The sequence below is a fragment of the Balaenoptera ricei genome, chromosome 11 (assembly GCF_028023285.1).
Source record: "Balaenoptera ricei isolate mBalRic1 chromosome 11, mBalRic1.hap2, whole genome shotgun sequence".
Taxonomy (NCBI): Eukaryota; Metazoa; Chordata; class Mammalia; order Artiodactyla; family Balaenopteridae; genus Balaenoptera; species Balaenoptera ricei.
This window is the reverse complement of record NC_082649.1, coordinates 7,605,101-7,623,417: the sequence shown is the minus strand read 5'-3', so window position 1 is coordinate 7,623,417 and position 18,317 is coordinate 7,605,101. Positions and strand designations below refer to the sequence as shown.

Genomic DNA, 18,317 nt, shown 5'->3' with positions numbered 1-18,317 from the left:
TGCCAATTTTAGATGCTTCATATACGTAGAACATGGATAGGCATTTATCCAAAGAGGACACACTATAGGTACTTTCTGCAAGTCTTTAGCAGGTAGCATTTCCTTTGGTTCAGTATTGTCTTCGTCAAACTCCAAATGGGAATAAAAAATAAATGACATTGTGAGACCTCATGTGAATAAAAGGGTTCATTAGCTCTTTCTAAACATGAGGCTGGCTTTGAACACTTCAGTGGTCTGACTGATCTAGTTCTCTTTCTTATGAGCATGTGATTGACTTTGTTCAATGTGGAAATAATTGAAATTAAAATTGGCAGAAAGCGACAGTCTTTTTATCCACAATGATCCACTCAGTCTAATTAGATGATCCATGTGGAGTAAGAAATAGGAAATATAAATTAGAAAAATAGGCTTTCGAGTCAAATAGGTAAATATTTCCTTTAGCATGAGATAGGAGGGAAATCAATCTTTTTTGGTATTAAACTCATTTTATTAGAAAAGTCAGTCTGCTCTTGAATGTTGACACCTTGGCAATGAAGGATAGAAGGACTTGATGCTCTGTAGCACAAATACATGACACATTGTCTTTGAATATCTTACATTACTAGAGGCCAGCAAGTGTGATCAACCTTTGTTTGCAAAGCCACAACTATTTTTGTTTTTGTTAAGACGGTATTCTATAACTTGTTAAATGAACACAGAACTGTTTCACTAGAATCTTGTGTTTAGAATTTTGTAGATTTAAAGTTGTAGTAAAAAAGATCCTGCAATATTTTCAACATGCATAGAAATAAGCATATACAAGGCATAATGCTAGTGTTAAAGACATTGGCTGCTGTAATGTTGTTAACAGACGTAGATTGTGAAAACATAATTCAGTGAAAAACAATACAGAACCCTAAAGCACAAATATTTCTCCTCCCATACTATTAACCCTCTCTTTCCAAGCAAATTCTCATTAGTTAGTTGATCTATATTCAGGCTGGTGTATTGCTTTTATCAGCAAGTGTGTCTTCTCCAGCATTGAAATATTAATACATGTGCACACAGACACATGCATATAAAACTTTCTAAGGTCAAATATTTAAAAGGTGTAAGCATTTTCTTAAAACATTACAGCATTTTCTTCTTGAACCATAATTAATCGTATCTCCTTATACCTTCACCTAAACTTGTAATAAAACATCTTTTTTTTTTCCTTTTTCAGGAAAAATTCCTTTTGCAGGAATCAGGCGTCATGTGTATGAATAATTGCCATGAAATAAAGTTTTAACCAAGTGTGATGAACTAGTTGTTGGAGCAATCAGGGGTTCATCATCTTGATTTTTTGCCCATAATACATGTCATGCTGAATAAAACCAGTAGTTGTTCGATATGTACTTGACAAATATTTTCTCTCAGTCTGCAGCTTGCCTTTTCATCTTCTTAACAGGGTATTTCATAGAGTAAAGATTTTGACTTTTAATGAAGTCCAATTTATCAATCTCCTTTTATGGATCAGGCTTTGGTGTCAAGTCTAAGAACTCATTGCCTGAAGTTCCTGAATATTTTCTCCTGTTTTTGTTTTTGTTTTTTTTTTCAAAAAGCAAATCCATTTTGAATTATTTTTAACATAAGGAATGAAGTTTAGGTTAATTTTTATTTTATTTTACTATTATTATTTTTTGCCAGTTGTTCCAACACCATTTGTCATAAAGGCTGTTGTTCCTCCATTGACATGGTTTTGCACCTTTCTTAAAAATCAGCCACTGAGCATATTTTTCTAAACCTTTTTCTGGCTTCTCTATTCTCTTCCATTGACTTATGTGCCTGTCCCGACACCACACAGCTTTGATTACTGTAGCCATATATTCAAGCTGTATAATTCTTTTCATACATTGTTAGATTCAATTTGCTAATATTTTCTTGAGGATTTTCCAAGTTTCTGAGAGATATTGGTCTGTAGTTTTGTTTTTTAGTGTACCGTCTTTGTCTGGCTTTGGTGTCAGGACTGTTATAATGGTCTCATAAAATGAGTTAGGAAGTGTTTCTCCTGTGTTTTCTAGAGGAGATTATGTAAAATTGGTCAATATACATTTTTCTCAAGTGCCCATGAATCATTCACAAATATATCCTGGGCCAATAAAAGAAACCTCATAAAATTGAAAAGAACAGAAATCATACAAAATGTTTTCTGTAATACTAATAAAATCAAACCAGAAATAATTAACATAAAACCAAAAGGAAACTTTTAAAACCTTAGAAATTAAACACACTTTTAAATAATCTGTGGATCAAAACGATGATGTCTCAAAAAAGTTTGAACTGAATGAAATGAAAATGCAACAGATCTATCCTGTCATTGAATTTGAAGTGCATTTTTTTGTAAATAGCATATAATTAGGTCACATTTTAAAATTCACTCTGCCAATATCTGCCTTTTACTTGGTATAGTTAGACCATTTACATATAAGGTAACTATGGGTATGTTAGGACTAAGTCTGCCATTTTAGTATTTGTTTTCTCATTATTTCCTCTGTTTTTCATTCCTCTGTTCCTCTTTACTTGCCTTCCTGTGCATTACTTGAACCCTCTCTAGGATTCCATCCTGATTTGATGATAATTTTTGAACAAATCTCTTGTGTACTTTTCATAGTAGTTGCTCTGGGTATGGCATTATACATATGTGATTTATCTCAGTTTCCTGGTGTCCATATTTTACACTTTGAGTCAAGTGTAAGTACTTTACTTCCATTTCAGTCCCTTTACCTTCCCCATTTTTAAATATCATTGTCTTGGGTGACACATAGTGTTATGGTTTTTGTTCCAGTCATCAAATGTGATTTTTAAAACCCATGAGGGTAAAAAGAGTGTATTATATATACTCATGTTTGACACTTTTTCTGATTTTTTCTTTTTTTTTTTCCCTTTCAGATGCTCCAAGATTTCTTCTTTTATAATTTCCTTTCTGTTTGAAGAACTTTCTTTAGCCATTATTTAAGGGAAGGTCTAGCAACGAATTCTTTTTGTTTCCTTTCATTTGAGAATGTATTTTGCCTTCATTCCTGAAGGATAATCACTGGATATAGAATTTGTAGTTGACACATTTTTCTTTCAGCAATTGGAAAATATGCTGTTTTGGTCTGCGTGATTCAGCTTGTATATCTGGGGCACACCCACTGGACCCTGCTAGTGACGTCTGGGAGGACAGAAGGAGCTTCCCCAGGCCTGGCCACCTGCTGTCTTTAGGTGGGGAAGGGAGTCTCCAGCCTCAGGATGCTAAGAAACTTTCTGGTCTAGGAATTAATTGTGGTGGGATTCCCCTGCTGGTACCACTTGGCTGCCTGTTTGTTGTCTCTTGGTGGGAGGAGGGCTGTTTCAAGCTGCAGGGAAGGAGAGGGCATCACCTGGATGCTTATTTCAGTAGGTTCTGGTCTATCCTGCTCTCCAGTGCTGCTGGACTCACCTGCTGTTGTTGGTGGGACTTCCTTTCTAAGGGTAGATAGGGTCCTACCTGGACCACTATTTGCTGATAGGACGGAGTTGGAGATGCTCGTTCTGGATTACTCTCTTCTGTTGGGTGGGGTGCGAGGGAGCATGAGTTGCCCTGCCCTATATTGTTGCTCTAGTCCTGGGGTCTATAATCATCTCTCCATCCTCTTTATATCTTTCCGAACTTCCTTTGGCTACATTCTACATTATTTCCAGGCTTTTTAGTTATGCTTAGAGAGGAGAAGAAGGGAGAAACAAGTGTGTACCATTTGGTCCCAACCAGAAGTCCCCTCAGTTTTTTGCTTTGTTTTGGGGGCACTACAGCATTTTAAAAGTTTCTTAGCATTTCATTTAGGGCTTGAGGAATATGGAGGTAAAAAATGTTTTAATTGTGGCAAAATACAGATAATATGAAATTTACCATTTTAACTATTTTTAAGTGTACCGTTCGGTGGCACTAAATACCTTTACAATGTTGTACACCCATCACTTCCATCCATCTCCAGAATTTCTTCATCTTCTCCAACTTAAACTCTCTAGCCATTAAACAATAACTTCCCATTTTACCCTTCTTCCAGTCCCTAGCAATCATCATTTCTACTTTCTGTCTCTCTGAATTTGACCGTTCTAGGTCCCTCATATAAGTGGAACCATACAATATTTGTCTTTCTGTGACTAGCAAACTTTACTTAGCATAATACCTCAAGGAAGGAGGTAAAATTTGAATTGGTAAAATCTATTACTCATCGAAGTGTTTTAAAACAGTTTTGAGGATAAGAGTTTAAAATTAGTAACTAACTTGGGACATTGAAATCTTAAAAGCCTGGTATGTAGTATGAACTCAACAATGTTAGCTATTACCATTATTTTCTTCAAGATATTACTATTCCTCTTCTCCCTAGTATGAATAGCTAAAAGTCAACAGTTAGGGGGTTGAGTCAACGTTCTGTTTTTATTCCTTTTTGTGACAACTAGCCCTGATCTTTGTCTACCTACTGGAACTGCGCAGGAAAGAAATTGAAAGAGAATGCAGACCTGTGCACATTTCATGGAGGAACTAGAATGTGGATATAGGAGTCAGGGAGGCTTACATTCACACCCTGACTCTTACCCTTTAATGTCGTTTATCAGGTTCCTTAATCTGTGAACATTTGCTTCTTTACCTATAAAGGGGGGGATAACAGGCCTTACTTGAGGATTAGTAGTAATTTATGTAGAGTGCAATACATGCAGTAGGTGTATTGCATTTAGTAGGTGTGTTGTATTTAGTAGGTGCTCACTCAATCACCTTTGTGTTATTGTATTAGTTACTATAATGAGAAAAATGCACTTGGCTATGTCCATATCCTGCTTAATTTCAGTACTGGGCAATGATTCCCTCTATCCTTACCCGTAATTTTCTCTTAACAATAAGGACTTACTAGTGGGTAAAATAATTTATTATTCTAAGTAGCTTTGGGTGTTCTCAGTTCAATGAAATTGTCAGTGATGGTAACCAAGGAAAGCTCATGAGCAGCATATTAAAATTTCTGAATTCTTTCATTGTGCTTAAGATGGAGAGTTTAATACTTTTAATAATAAGGGAAAAAGAAGCTAACTTTCATAAAAGGATGCAATCTTTTTAAGGATGGCAGAAATGGGTGATGTTTAAAAATTATTCTTGGAAAGAATAACCAAGTATATTCCTGCTCTTACATTACAATAATATTTTATTAGGCAAGGCATGCATGTATGAATCTATTTTTTATCCTAAAAATGCAAAATACTCAGAGATCACTACTGGTTGATATGATGGCAGAAATATTTACGGTTCTGTGCTGGTTATAAAGTTAAACAAAATAACTTGAATTAAATAAGTAACATATGTAAATCTGTTTTAATAAACTGAAAAATACTGCATAAAATATAATGTATTACTATCAATCAACTAACTGTTGATATTCATAAGTGGTACCAAAGTGCCACATGGGTTGAGGGTCTATGTGGACAGATTATGCCTTAGAGGTTTGGGCAGAAGTGAAATTGGGAATAGTTTTGTTGCATTCTTGACGTCACTAATATTAAAACATCCCCAAATATGAAACCATTAAGCTTCTTAACACTTCTAAGAAACCAGTTCATAAAATAGTAGGAGCACTTTACCTTTTACTAAATATTTGAGGCTTTAGAGGGAATAATCCTGGCCAAACCTAAACTCCAATTCTATGGTACTTGCCCTTTGTCAAGAGTTTCATTTTTGAAGATCAATTTGTTCTTGTTCTTCCTATGAAGAAAAGATAGAATTTGTTCCTTGACATTATGACCAACATTTATCTATTTATGTTGGCAGCATCCAAGAAGTTACTGTTTATAGGTTCAAACTATGCTGCTAGCAGAGAATGTTATCAAGTCATTATCTGCATTGATGTAATTTCTAGTTCATTCACTGCTAATATCCTCAAATAGATATTTGACCCTTATTTTGAAAGTGGTTAAAACATTTTTACTTTCTTAACTAGAAGCTAGATATAAACAACCAGATTTCAAAAATTTTGAGCATCTGTCTCTGCCGTAGATAAACAATGCTAAGACTTTGGTCTGTGGTTGCAGCCATGGTCATGGCAACGTGTCGTTGAGAATTCGTACTTTGGTATTTATTTTGGCCTTTAAACTATTCATTTGTACTGTGAACTAGATCATGTGCTTCTAACTGTCAGTAAGCTGAATGCATTTCAAGTCAATTTACTAAAATAGTTACGGTTAAGTGGTATATTTGGACAGAGTTGACACCTTTGACATTTTCTACAATGGCAAAAATAACTGTATTTAAGGGAATGATTTATGAATGTTGGGTGCCTACAGAGCTTCCATTTGATTATGGTTTCTACTTTAGCTGCTGAAACTCTTTCCACAAACTGCTGAAAGGACAGCTAATTAGTGCTGTGTGATCAGATATTTAACACAGATAAACAGCACATAGAAATGCACAAAAACATAATATCAATCTAAAACCTATGGTCTTCTTGTTACTCCTTAGCATTGTCTTTGCCTAACAAGAGGAGAAGAGTTGAGATCACAGCAGAGACAGGGAAAATAAGGAAGAGAGAGTAAGATTGATAGTGTAGAACTGCCTTTATGAAACACACATTGTTTGGTGTAAATAAGGAAAGCAACTTGCAATGATTAAAAAGTATTTTGAATCCTGAGTTGTCTTCTAGATTGCTGGCCTCTATTAAAAACTTCTTAAAATAATAGATAGCTTTAATTCTTCAAGCAAAAGAAAAATTATATCATCTCAGATTTTCCATGTTTATTATATAGATGTGAATTGACTATGGGAAAAAAAAAAGAGAGCAAAATCTCTTGTATTGCAAGTTTTAAATGTACCAGGCTAAGGTTTACTTAATTAGAACCTCCAGGCAATAAAGGAGCCCTTTTTAAAATTCTGTGATTCTTAATATGCTAAATAATGCAAAGCTTCGACTCTTCAAGCATGAGACACACATCTGGCAGTTTAACATTTAAATTACAGGAGGAAAAAATTCCTCACTTCAGTAGTAATTTTCTCAAAGAAAAGAATAGGAAATGTATTACAACTACATTTAATTTCTTTTTAGATTTCCATCCTGTCTAATTGCAGACATTTTTCTAGGTTTTCTGTATTTGTATTTTTTACACATATTTTCTGCACATTTTACTAATCTTTAATCTGAGATGCTCTTCACTATTAGAGCCCTTGAAAAACTGTGGTGTATTTTACTTAGCAGATTGTTTTGAGAAATCCATCTGATCTCTAAGAACAAAGACAGTGGTTTAGAAAATAAAGGGAAAATAAAATTTCAGAGACCCACAAAAATATTACTAACAAAAAGGCAACATTTTTCAGTTAGTTCCACTTTCAGGCTTTAATTTTTTTCAGTATTAATGTTTTCTCTGTTTTGTCATTTTCTGGCTGTTCTTCATGCAAAAGTTACTATAAGCAGTATTCTTTCTTTGCATTTCTCCGAAGGACAGTGTCAGATCCTTGATTAATTTTACAAAGGTCATTTGGAAAAACCATTAAAAATATGCCAAGTAAAACAGATTAGCACAACACAGGGAAAACACACTTTTATAAACATGTGCATCTATATATAGATAGGGTATGAAACATTATATAGTTTTGACAAGTGTTTTCCTTGTGCACCTCATGTATTATTAAAAATATGACTGTTCCATTTATTTTTTCTGGGTGATCCCAGCTGACACGTTCCAAAGGCATCAGCAGGTTACTGTTATTTGTAAATATTTCATCTTTTTCTCAATATAAGATGATCTGATAATTAAATTGAGTAGTGGTTCCATAAAATAAAGTGGTCTTTCAAAGTAATTAACCTATACTTGTATTGCTCACACATAAACATGGGTGCTAGTTAACTTGTGACCAATTTATGTATCCACTCCTACTTTTAATTAAAAAATAAACAACACTGCAACTTCCAGTTTTAGCTATGGCAGAGTAGCTGGTACCAGACTAGCTCTTCTTTTACAATCAACCATTAAACTGAAGAGAATATATGAAGCATGTTAATGTTTTAATTGTCATGGAGCATTGGCCATCAGGAAGCACAAGACTTGCTGATCCCAGAGAGAAGAGAAACTTTTGAGGAAAACCCTGGTTGTCTACCTGGGCAAAAATTCTGACTCTAAAGCAGTGAAGCAAAATCCAAGCAGAGAAAGTCCCACTGAGCTGAGACAAAGTTTGGCATTCAGGGCTGCTGAAGCAGCTAGAATCTGCAGAGTGAGAAAGAGCAGGGAGCTGTGCAGAGAGGAACCCAGAAATCAGTATAGGGACCACCCAGCAACCCTGAGTCCTTGGCTGAGGGTAATGCTGTACCTGACCACAGTGAGAATAACTGAGGCTTTGCTAAGTGACGACTACGGACCTGGAAGAAGAACAGAGATAACTAGAGTTGGAACAGAGGTAGCATTCAAGTCAGGAGACTCATGTTAATACCTCCTTTTCAATCTGACAGCAAACTGAGATGCCCAAAGTCTGCATATTAGGAATAAAGACCATGCTCTAGAGAGGCTTATTTTAAGCCTAAAACAAAGCTCTGACAGTAATGGTAGAGGAATTAGAGACCTGAAGTTGAGTTCTGGTAAGTTAGAGTGGCTTGGAAACTCTTAGTTTTTCACAGAAATGCTAAAACAAAATGTAAATTTAGGGACTTCCCTGGTGGTGCAGTGGTTAAGAATCCACCTGCCAATGCAGGGGACACGGGTTCGATCCCTGGTCCGGGAAGATCCCACATGCCGTGGAGCAGCTAAGCCCGTGCACCACAACTACTGAGCCTGCACTCTAGAGCCCGTGAGACACAACTACCAAGCCTGTGCTCTAGAGTATGTGCACCACAACTACTGAAGCCCACACACCCTAGAGCCCGCGTGCCCCAACTACTGAAGCCCACATGCCTAGAGCCTGTGCTCCGCAACAAGAGAAGACACTGCAATGAGAAGCCTGCGCACCTCAACGACGAGTAACCCCCGCTCACTGCAACTGGAGAAAGCCTGCACACAGCAACGAAGACCCAACGCAGCAAAAAAAAAGAGAAAGAAAGAAACAATGTAAATTTAAGCCTTCGCAAGTTTAATAAAATTAGCCAGTAATTGAACCGTGTACTAGGAAAAAAATATGAACACCTTTCTAAGGAAGATAACAGAATCCAGAGTCTTCTACAGTTCTACAGTGTCCATTATATAATCTATAATTATTAGACATGCAAAGAAACAGGAGAATATAAACCTTAGACAGGGAAAATAGTGAATAAAAATAACTGTAAGACGATTCAGATATTGAATTTAGCAGGAAAAACCATTAAAACATCCATTATAAACATGTTCATAAATTTTTAAAAAACACTTTCAAATGATTAAAGGATAGTATGGTTTTAATGAATGATTAGTCAGGTCATCTCAGCAGAGACATGGACACTATAAAAAATGTAACCAAATGGAAGTTTCAGAACTGAAAAATCCAAGAATTAAAAGAAATTAATGAATTTGAAATACAGAAAAGAAAAAACTGGGGGAAAAACGAAGAGAAACTCAGAGACCCATGGGGCTATATCACATAGTTTTACATATATACAATGGGAATCTTAGGTAAGAAAAGAGGGTCATAAAATGGAAGAAAATATGTATTAAAAAAGTAATGATTGGAAATCCCCCAAATTTGATGGAATATATTGACTCATAGATTGAATACCCTCAGTGAACCCCAAAAGAATAAATACAAGGGAAGCTACATTTAAAAATATCATAATGAAACTGCTAAACACCAAAGTTAAAGAGAAAATCTTGAAAGTAGACAGAAGGAAAAAAAAACACATTACAAAAAGGGGAACAGTGATCTGAAAAATGATGGACATTATCATCTGAAACAATGGAGACCCGAAGTCAATGTAATGACATATTTAAAATGCTAAAAAATGTCAATTCAGAAATCTGTATCCAGCAAAAAATCCTTCATACATTGAGGTTGATATAAAGACATTTTCAGATGAAGCAAAGGTAAAAGAATTTTTCTTCAGTAGACCGGCACTATAAAAAACTTAGAGAATGTTCATGAGGCTGGCTGGGTCATATTTAGGGAGGAAAAGTTTTCCAAAGCATACAGACATGGAGACCATGTCCTCAACATTTTACACGCTGGAAAGCTCATTTAAAAACATACACAAAGGCAATTCCAAAGGGCTGAGGATGGCAGCCTTTAATCCCTAGAGGGAGAGAAGAAGACAGGCAGCAAGGCTGTGACTGCTCATGGTATATGATACATGTATACTTTTTTAAAAAAGATTTTGGGTCAACCTCTTGGTCAAAGCTGTGGCTCTATTAAGGTACTCCAATCGCTAGCAGCTTCTGGGCCAGGGCATTTGTCACAAGATGCTGGGGATAGGCCTTAGCAAATGGGCTCATTGAAGTGAGAGGTCAAGCCAATGGATTGAGAGTCATAAAGGTAAAGATATACCTGCTTATGTACTATCTTTCTTTGTTTATAACTTAAGAAACATTTGTTGAGGAGGCATTCCATTTCAGGCACTGTGCTGGACATAACAGGAGAAACAAAGATGAACAAAACACATTATCTGCAAGGAGTTTTTGATCTAGAGCAGTAGTTCTCAATTGGGGATGTTCTGCTCCCCAAAGGACATTTGGCAATGTCTGGAGACATTTTTAATTGTCTCCAACTAGGGGAGGGCTGGGGAGGTAAAGGGTGCCATTGGCATCTAGTAGGTAGAGGCCAGAGTTGCTGCTAAACATCCTACAAAACACTGGACAGCCCCCAAACAGTTAACCAACCCAAAATGTCGCTCATGCTTAAGTTGAGAAACGCTGATATAAAACAAGTCATGCAAAAGATGATAAAGGTAGCTCAGGTGAGAAGTGCTGGGTACACACAGATAACAGAACTGTCTAGTCCCAAGGTTTTATAATGGAATACTGGTGTGAGGCACAGAGAAATTTCTTTGAAAACTTGATCACAGAAACATAGCTGAGGATAGAGAATTCTACCCGGATGAGGAGAGGAAAGCAGATCAGACGCAGCTGCTGCTTGTAAATTGCATCCCCGTGGTGTGGCCAATGGTAAAGTTCTACTTGAAGTTCATGCAGTGACTGAATTAAAACTGGGAGCATAGAACAACTTAGAGCCTCCAGAGAATTCTTTCTTTTACCCCCATTTGTCAGGCTTTATATAAACTCTTAGATTTCAGCAGTGTAAGCTTACATATCCTCTGAAGTACAAATCTATAATATTTTTTTCCACCTTTTGTTTTTAACCCTAGGAAGCGTTTCTAACAAAATTGGTCCCTGCCCTACGGACTGTGGTCTCAATCTCTCAAAAGAAGACCATGAATTACACAATAAGGTAAGATGAGGGCTATAGAAGTTGGCTTTGACCATGAAAACGACGGTCCTGATTATTAACTATGGTTTCTTAAAATATATTTCCAGGTAGAAAGTAATTTGGTCTTCAAAGCAGGTTTTGAAGTGCAGGGCATACTAAAGCAGCTGACGTTGGTGAAATCAGTAATGCTAATAATTTTTTATTACATCCGAATCAGACTTCTTTAAGCTGTTGAAGACTTTAGTTAAATTAACCAGTTTACAAGACTCTATCCGTCTTGGGCAGGGTGATTAGAAAATGTGCTGATTGTACTGTATTTATTTGGCATGATCATGGCTGCCATGAAATCCATCCAGAAACTATCCTGATGAATTTATATACATTACATAGCCTGGGTTTCCAAACGTTGGTTAAATTAATTTTACTGGTGTTACTGGATCCCTTTTTTTGATATTTAAGCATTTCCAAAATCTTTATCTATAGAGACCAAATGACTTCGAGTTTTAAGTATTCAGAAAATTTAGCCTGGCTAGAAAATCAAAGTAAAAGGATTTCTCTCCAACCCTGCCCTTTCTCATACAAATTATCTGAATTATTATCTTTATTCTCCAGTATGCTGACTAAATTAATACAGGTCTATAGAGCCAACTTTCATGCCATTCTCTAAAGAATGATTTTAAAGTAAACCTTGTTTCCATCTCTAAATAGTGGACCACCATCTAACCAAATAAATGGGTTTTTAATGTCTAGATGACTACTTAACAGCATTTACAATTACAGTTGTTTCTGTATTGCAGAAGAAGAAAGCTTAGAAGTCAAAAGTTTAGTGAAATTTTTAACAGTGAAAGATAACATTCACTGAGTGCTAGGAAATTACTAGATGCCAGAAAATGTTCTCAGGTCCTCCACATCAAATGACTATCTTATTCTCACAACAAACTAATGGGATAGATACTGCTATTGACATGTTTTCTATATTTAGCAGGTGAGAAAAATAAGGCATGAGAGATGGAGCAACTTAGCCAAGAAAACATTGTTAACAAGTGTATGGCTGGGCTTTGAACCAGTCTGTTTCTAGAATCCATATTTGTATCCATCATGAAATAATACTTCAAAAAGTTGTTTATTTCTTTGTCCTTTCAGCCAGGTGTATGTTTTCTACTTCTTGGGTCTTATAACCTTAATTTAAGGGGTAGGCTATGGAAACCAAGGACAATTTGCTACGAAGGAAAAAAGCTTACATCCTTTATACATATTATGTATTAGGCACTTTTATGTATACTTTTTGGGAGGCTAAAGGAAGGATACGTCTAGGAGATTTCTGGGATATTGTGGATCTAATATTAGCATTTTAAATATTTTTGGAAAATTTTCATGTCATTTGTTGATCATAAACTTTGAGATTAGAAGAAAGACTAAATTAAGTAAGATGAGAAAGAATACAATCACTCAGAAAACCTAAAATTCTTCCCTATATTTTCTGAGTTTACCATTCAATTCAGGAGTTCTCTTTTTCATTTTATTTTTAATGTTATACTCCCCAAATTGCTAGTCAGTTGTTTGGAGGAGTAAGCTCTTCCCTGGGGGTCAGGCACTTTGGGAAGGTGTCTTAACTCTGAACTGCTTTAGGAAGCAGCTTTGTGCCTGCTGGTAATACGTCTCCGTAACATCAGTGCTGTGGGAAGACAGAGCCAGAAATACACCCAAGTTGTAAATGACTGAGTACAAGGGAGGTTATACCATCTACTAAATCTAAATCTGAGACCCTCTATGCCAATTTAAGTGTGTTCGTTTTTTCCCCTCATCTTCTCATAGTAATAGGAATTAATTTGAATCTTCAACTGATATTAAAGACTCTAACCCAGGCAATTGATAGGGTAGCTGTGGGAAAACTGAGATTAATATTGAACTTCACACGTGAAGCATTCATTTCTCAAATAACACGGAGCCAGAAAACAATCAAAACGTGTGGTCCAAGGTGGTCAGAAATGTTAGTTGTCATCCAGAGGGCAGAAACAGAAACCCAAGGGGGTTAGTTACCCGAGGGGTCTCTCTGGGTAAATCCTGAACTACCCAGCCAGGAAGGAGCGCCTTGCTTCTCCCTGGATACTGCTAGTAGAAAGCCTGTCCTGAAAAATTCTCTGGAACACACATCAGAAATGAATTAAAGAAAGAGGAAATAGTATTCTTGCTGGATGGTCTCAGGATTTAGGCTGGATTTGATTTGGAGCTATGGGTTTTTATTTTTTAGATGATAATAACAACACTGATGGAACTGAACATGATGTCATGTTTATTTGCTTTGTTACTTCAGATGCACCTGGCGTTTGTTTTTGTTATCCATGACTTGCAGTTCTGTGATCCTATTAACACGAGCCTCTTAGCACCGCGCGTCCACCCCAAACTGTCCTCCCCTGCCTTCTTAAAAAATGGGGCTGCTCACTTCTGATCTTCCCAGGGCAGTTCAAAAGCATTCATAATCCTCAGGATTCAGCTCTTTATTCACTATTTCCTCTTTCTAAGGCTCTCTCTTTTGATGAAACAATCCCCTTGCCCTTCATCTGGCCAGATGGGCAGATGAACAGTGCTCCCCAGAGCTCTGCACAAAGACCCTGTAAAGAGTTTGGGGGAAAAATGCTGCTGCTAAGTGGAGCTTAATCGTGCCAGAGCCACAATGCTTTTCCACTGCACTGGTGCCGCTGACCTGTGAACTGCAAGCTCTCTTTCTCTGCACAAAGACTCACCTTCTCATCGGTCTCGTCACCATCACCCTTCTTCATTAACCAAATGGTCCATGGAAGGAATTATTGCTAAGGGGTAAAAACCTCTAAATGACAAGGTAGGAACCCTGGGCTTTGCTTTCTATCATATAACACAATTAAATGGGTCTTTCATTTCATGAGCTGGGCAACTTTTTTTTTAAGCAATTTATTTTTGGCTGCGTTGGGTCTTCATTGCTGCGTGCGGGCTTTCTCTATTTGTGGCGAGCGGGGGCAACTTTGAGACTTAATATCTTGTCTTAATATCTTAATATTATCTTAATATCTTAATATTAATAAATTAATATCTTAATATCTTAAGACTTAAGTCTTCCTATAGTATTTTCTACTAGGCAGCTTCTTAGAAATGCTGTAATAAATGCACAATAACGGATGTTAAATGTTCCTTCGATCACCCACGCTATATATTGCATTGTACCAGATGCTACTTATATCCTTAATATCCTAAAGCATGTTAACTTCTATCCTTTCCATCCCCAGAAAGAATTTTATCACTATTGTATCACTTTGTCTTCATAAAAAATCCTGCGATCTATACAAGACAAATATTATCTCCATTTTTCAGATTAAAAAACTCCAATTCATGGACTTTAAATAATTTAAGTTTCCAAAGTAGTGAGAAGACTCGAATGAGAGTCTTCTGATCATCACTTGTTGGCCCTGTTGACTACAACACAATACACTTTAGTTTCTGAAAATTCTTTAGAACACTTCTTGGCTCTCATTTTGTGTTGTGTTTGAAAGAGTGCATGTGTATTGCTTCCTCACTGATGCTGTATTTGAATGGCCATCCTCACACACCAAATTTTTAGCTCATGAACTTGAAAATCATATTCTGAATTCTAGCAATTTATATTTACATATTTGCTGTTGGTTTCTGCGATTGGTCAGACTCTGAGTAGCCATACAGATAATATGTGAAACATGCCATTCCAGAACAAATTTACACCACCAATTTCTCTTTTAAAGTATAGATATTCATCTTTCTATAGACTTTATTATTATTATTTTTTTAATAACGATGTTCTTTGGCTTCAGGGACTTAAAGTTGTAATGGGCCAGAGGATCTGTTTTCTGTCTTTAAATGTTGATGATATCCTATTTAAAGTATTAGTTGTTAGGCATAGATTCAAGATAAGAATTTGTGCTTGGTCGATTGTTCACATTGCTAAGAGTGTATTCATGTGAACAGGCTCTCACACTCCGGTACTCACTCACCTGGGAATTTTGCTGTACATATTTATAACTTTTTAGATTTAAAACTCTTATTTTCTTTGGGTTTTTGTTCCTCTTTGGGTTCATTTCTTTGGAGATGAACAAGTGTCTGTGACTTTCTTCCAAAACACCCATTTGAAGGAATTTTTAGCACGTTAAGTTAAACATTCTTTAAAGGAAATCCAAAGGTTCAGAAAATTTTTGTTATTTTTAGAGTTAACAGGTGTTTTTCTTTGTGACTTCGCAACTTGAGGTAGTCCATTGTCATTATTGTAATATAAGTACTTAATGAAGTGACTTCTAATAACTAATTCTTGAGTATTTACTATGTGCTTATTACCATGTTAGGAGCTGTGAAAGATACATGGAAATATATACTACATACCATTTTTACCATGAATTTAGTTGAACAATCAAGATAGATATTAACCGATTAACCAAATAGAAAGCAGTTTAATGCACTATATCATAGAACACCTATTTTTTTAACAAATCAGGAGCTTTGGTGGGTAAAGCAAATCTTTGGTATAATTCTTGATAGCAGTTTCAACTTTCTATTTAGTAAGACTGAATAAAGTATCTAAGCATCTCATAAATAAATGCCATCTAATTTAAAGTTTAAATACCTACAAAAGCATATTTTTAGCAATCAGGTATGGTGTGCAAATCAAATATGTTTGTTTAGTTGGGACAATTCAGAGCTCTCATATATTTTAAAGAATTTTGACACACTTTAACTTACTCAGGAATGGAGTAGTTAAAAATACCAACAGTAAATAATCTGATTAAAAGTACCTTTATTGGCACAGGAGCTTTAGAGTCTGAGAAAGATAAAAAAGACCACAACCAAAGGTACTTTCAATTGATGGCTCTCATAAGTGAATTTTGTTCTTAAGGTGATCAAATCAATCAATTTTATAATAAAAGAAATGAGCCTTGTAGAGATTTGATGACACATCTATTTCACCTGAGTTTCACTCCAGGGTTTTCCTGGTTACTACCACCTGTGCATCCCAAAAGCATTCTGCAATTGCAAAATATTTCAGCTACAGACTTGTGCTAAAACTTGTATGAATTGATATCAAGGAATTTCAAGTACGAGCCTCTTACAAATGATGATCAAAAACACTTGAGAAGGGTCTAAAGAAAAGGAAAGAAGAACATTAGCACAACTATCTTATAAGTGCCAGTCATGTCTAACTTTCTTCTTCTGTAGCTAGTGGTTTACAAATGCCTTTTTGTCAGCAGTATTTTGTAATTAAATTGTATGGGAGACTTCAATATATAAACAGATAAAAGTTGAACTGTTTTGGTGGAAGAGGGAAGAGTCTGGCTAGGTTAGATGCTTCCTCTCTCCCCACTCCTCTCCAAAGTGGGGCTTCTCAGAATCCTTGGTTGAATTACAGGGTTTAGTTTCTCCAGTGGGGCAATCTGTTTTCTGGAACCATCATCCTGGGTCACATGATTTTCTCAAGTTCTCATAAATCAGCTCCACAGACATTGTATGGTCCTGAGTTTAAACTGATGTTATTGAGACTGTGGAACTCAGGAGTTTTGGGAACCAATGCTAGCATGAAGCGGCCTGCTAAAACAGAGAGTAGAGGTAGGGTGGAAAAGGAATCCTGGTGGCCTTTGATTCCTTGGCTCCCCTAGTCCAGAAATCCAGCTGACTCCTTGCCTTCGCAATAGCCCGGTTGGTCAAACTTTTCTCCAAATTCCTTTTTGCTAAAAGCTAGTTCAAGCTGCATCTTCTTTACTTGCAGTAGTCCTGATTTAATACGAAAACCATAACCATGGTTATGATGTTGTTGTTTTCATTCTAACAACGTTTATAGAATCTGTTCCATGTGAGATAATGCGAAAGTGAACATGTCACAGTCTGCCAATATAGACATGAAAATTTAGTGAGAGGATCTGGAATATAAGGCAATAATTTCAATGTAAAATCATGGCTAACCATGCTTCTGTATGACCAGTGATTCCATAAGTCATTCTGGGAAAATTGTCACTGAAGCCAGGTAAACTTTCTATCTGCTCCCTGCTAAAATACTTTTTTCCCCCATTTATTTAATTTCATTTCATTCTGTGAAGGAAACATCAACTGCTTGGAAAACTGGAGAAACTGAAGATTATTCTCAGGATACTTCTTATTTGGAGGAACTGGAGAAACACAGATTTTCAGTTTGGTGAGTAACTATATCCTGTCTTTCTATTTAAAAATTTAAATCCATTAAATTCAACAAGTCTTCACGCATTCTATTCTTTTATTAGTCATTTATTCAACAAATATTGATTGCATGCTTATTACAAGCTATGTGACATGTGCCCTGATTTGGGAAAGCTCATAGTCCAATGAAATATATGTATGTTTAAACATCAGAGTAATATGATAACACTTTAAAAAAAAAAAAAGAATGCACACATCAACACCTGGAGAAGATGATGGCTTGAATTTGCTTGAGAATGGCGAAGGATTTTTCAGAAAAAGTTTGAGCCAAATCTTGGGGAGAAGACTACAGTGGAGAAAGGCTGACAATTTGGTGTGGGCAGTGTCCAGAGATGGAGTTGGGAGGATGGCTGGGGCTGATACACATTCCAAACCTTAGTTCACTTAAGGTCTGAGCAGATCATAGTTACTGCTCTCTCTACCTGCAGATGTGTACACAGGTATATATGTCTATGCAAGCATACGTATAACAAACATGAAAAAATACATAGAAAAGTGAGCAGTGGAGCTTCTCAGAGGTAACGATTACAGGATTTTTCCATGGTGGGATTCATCAAGGATGAGGGGAGGAACCACAGTGAGTGGCTGTGTGACATGTGGAGTAACCTAGGAAAGAGGAAGAAATGGAGTAGCTTGTCAAAGTCATCTCTTCCAAACCACTGCCTCTCTGCTCTTCAAGATCCATGCTCTGAATGGTTTTCCCCCTGGGAATTTATCTGCCTTATGATTTGGTTCCTGAAGATTTTTCTCTTACTCTTCC

At 36.3% G+C, this 18,317-nt stretch overlaps 1 protein-coding gene across 1 annotated transcript in view; it reads left to right on the top strand.

Annotated features, from left to right (window-relative positions):
- The window catches only part of LOC132375389 (uncharacterized), a 249,143-nt gene that overhangs the window by 143,844 nt on the left and 86,982 nt on the right, over positions 1–18,317 (top strand). The window contains 2 exon segments of the mRNA XM_059940637.1: positions 11,274–11,360; positions 17,396–17,516. Coding sequence (XP_059796620.1) covers positions 11,274–11,360; positions 17,396–17,516 — 208 coding nt within the window.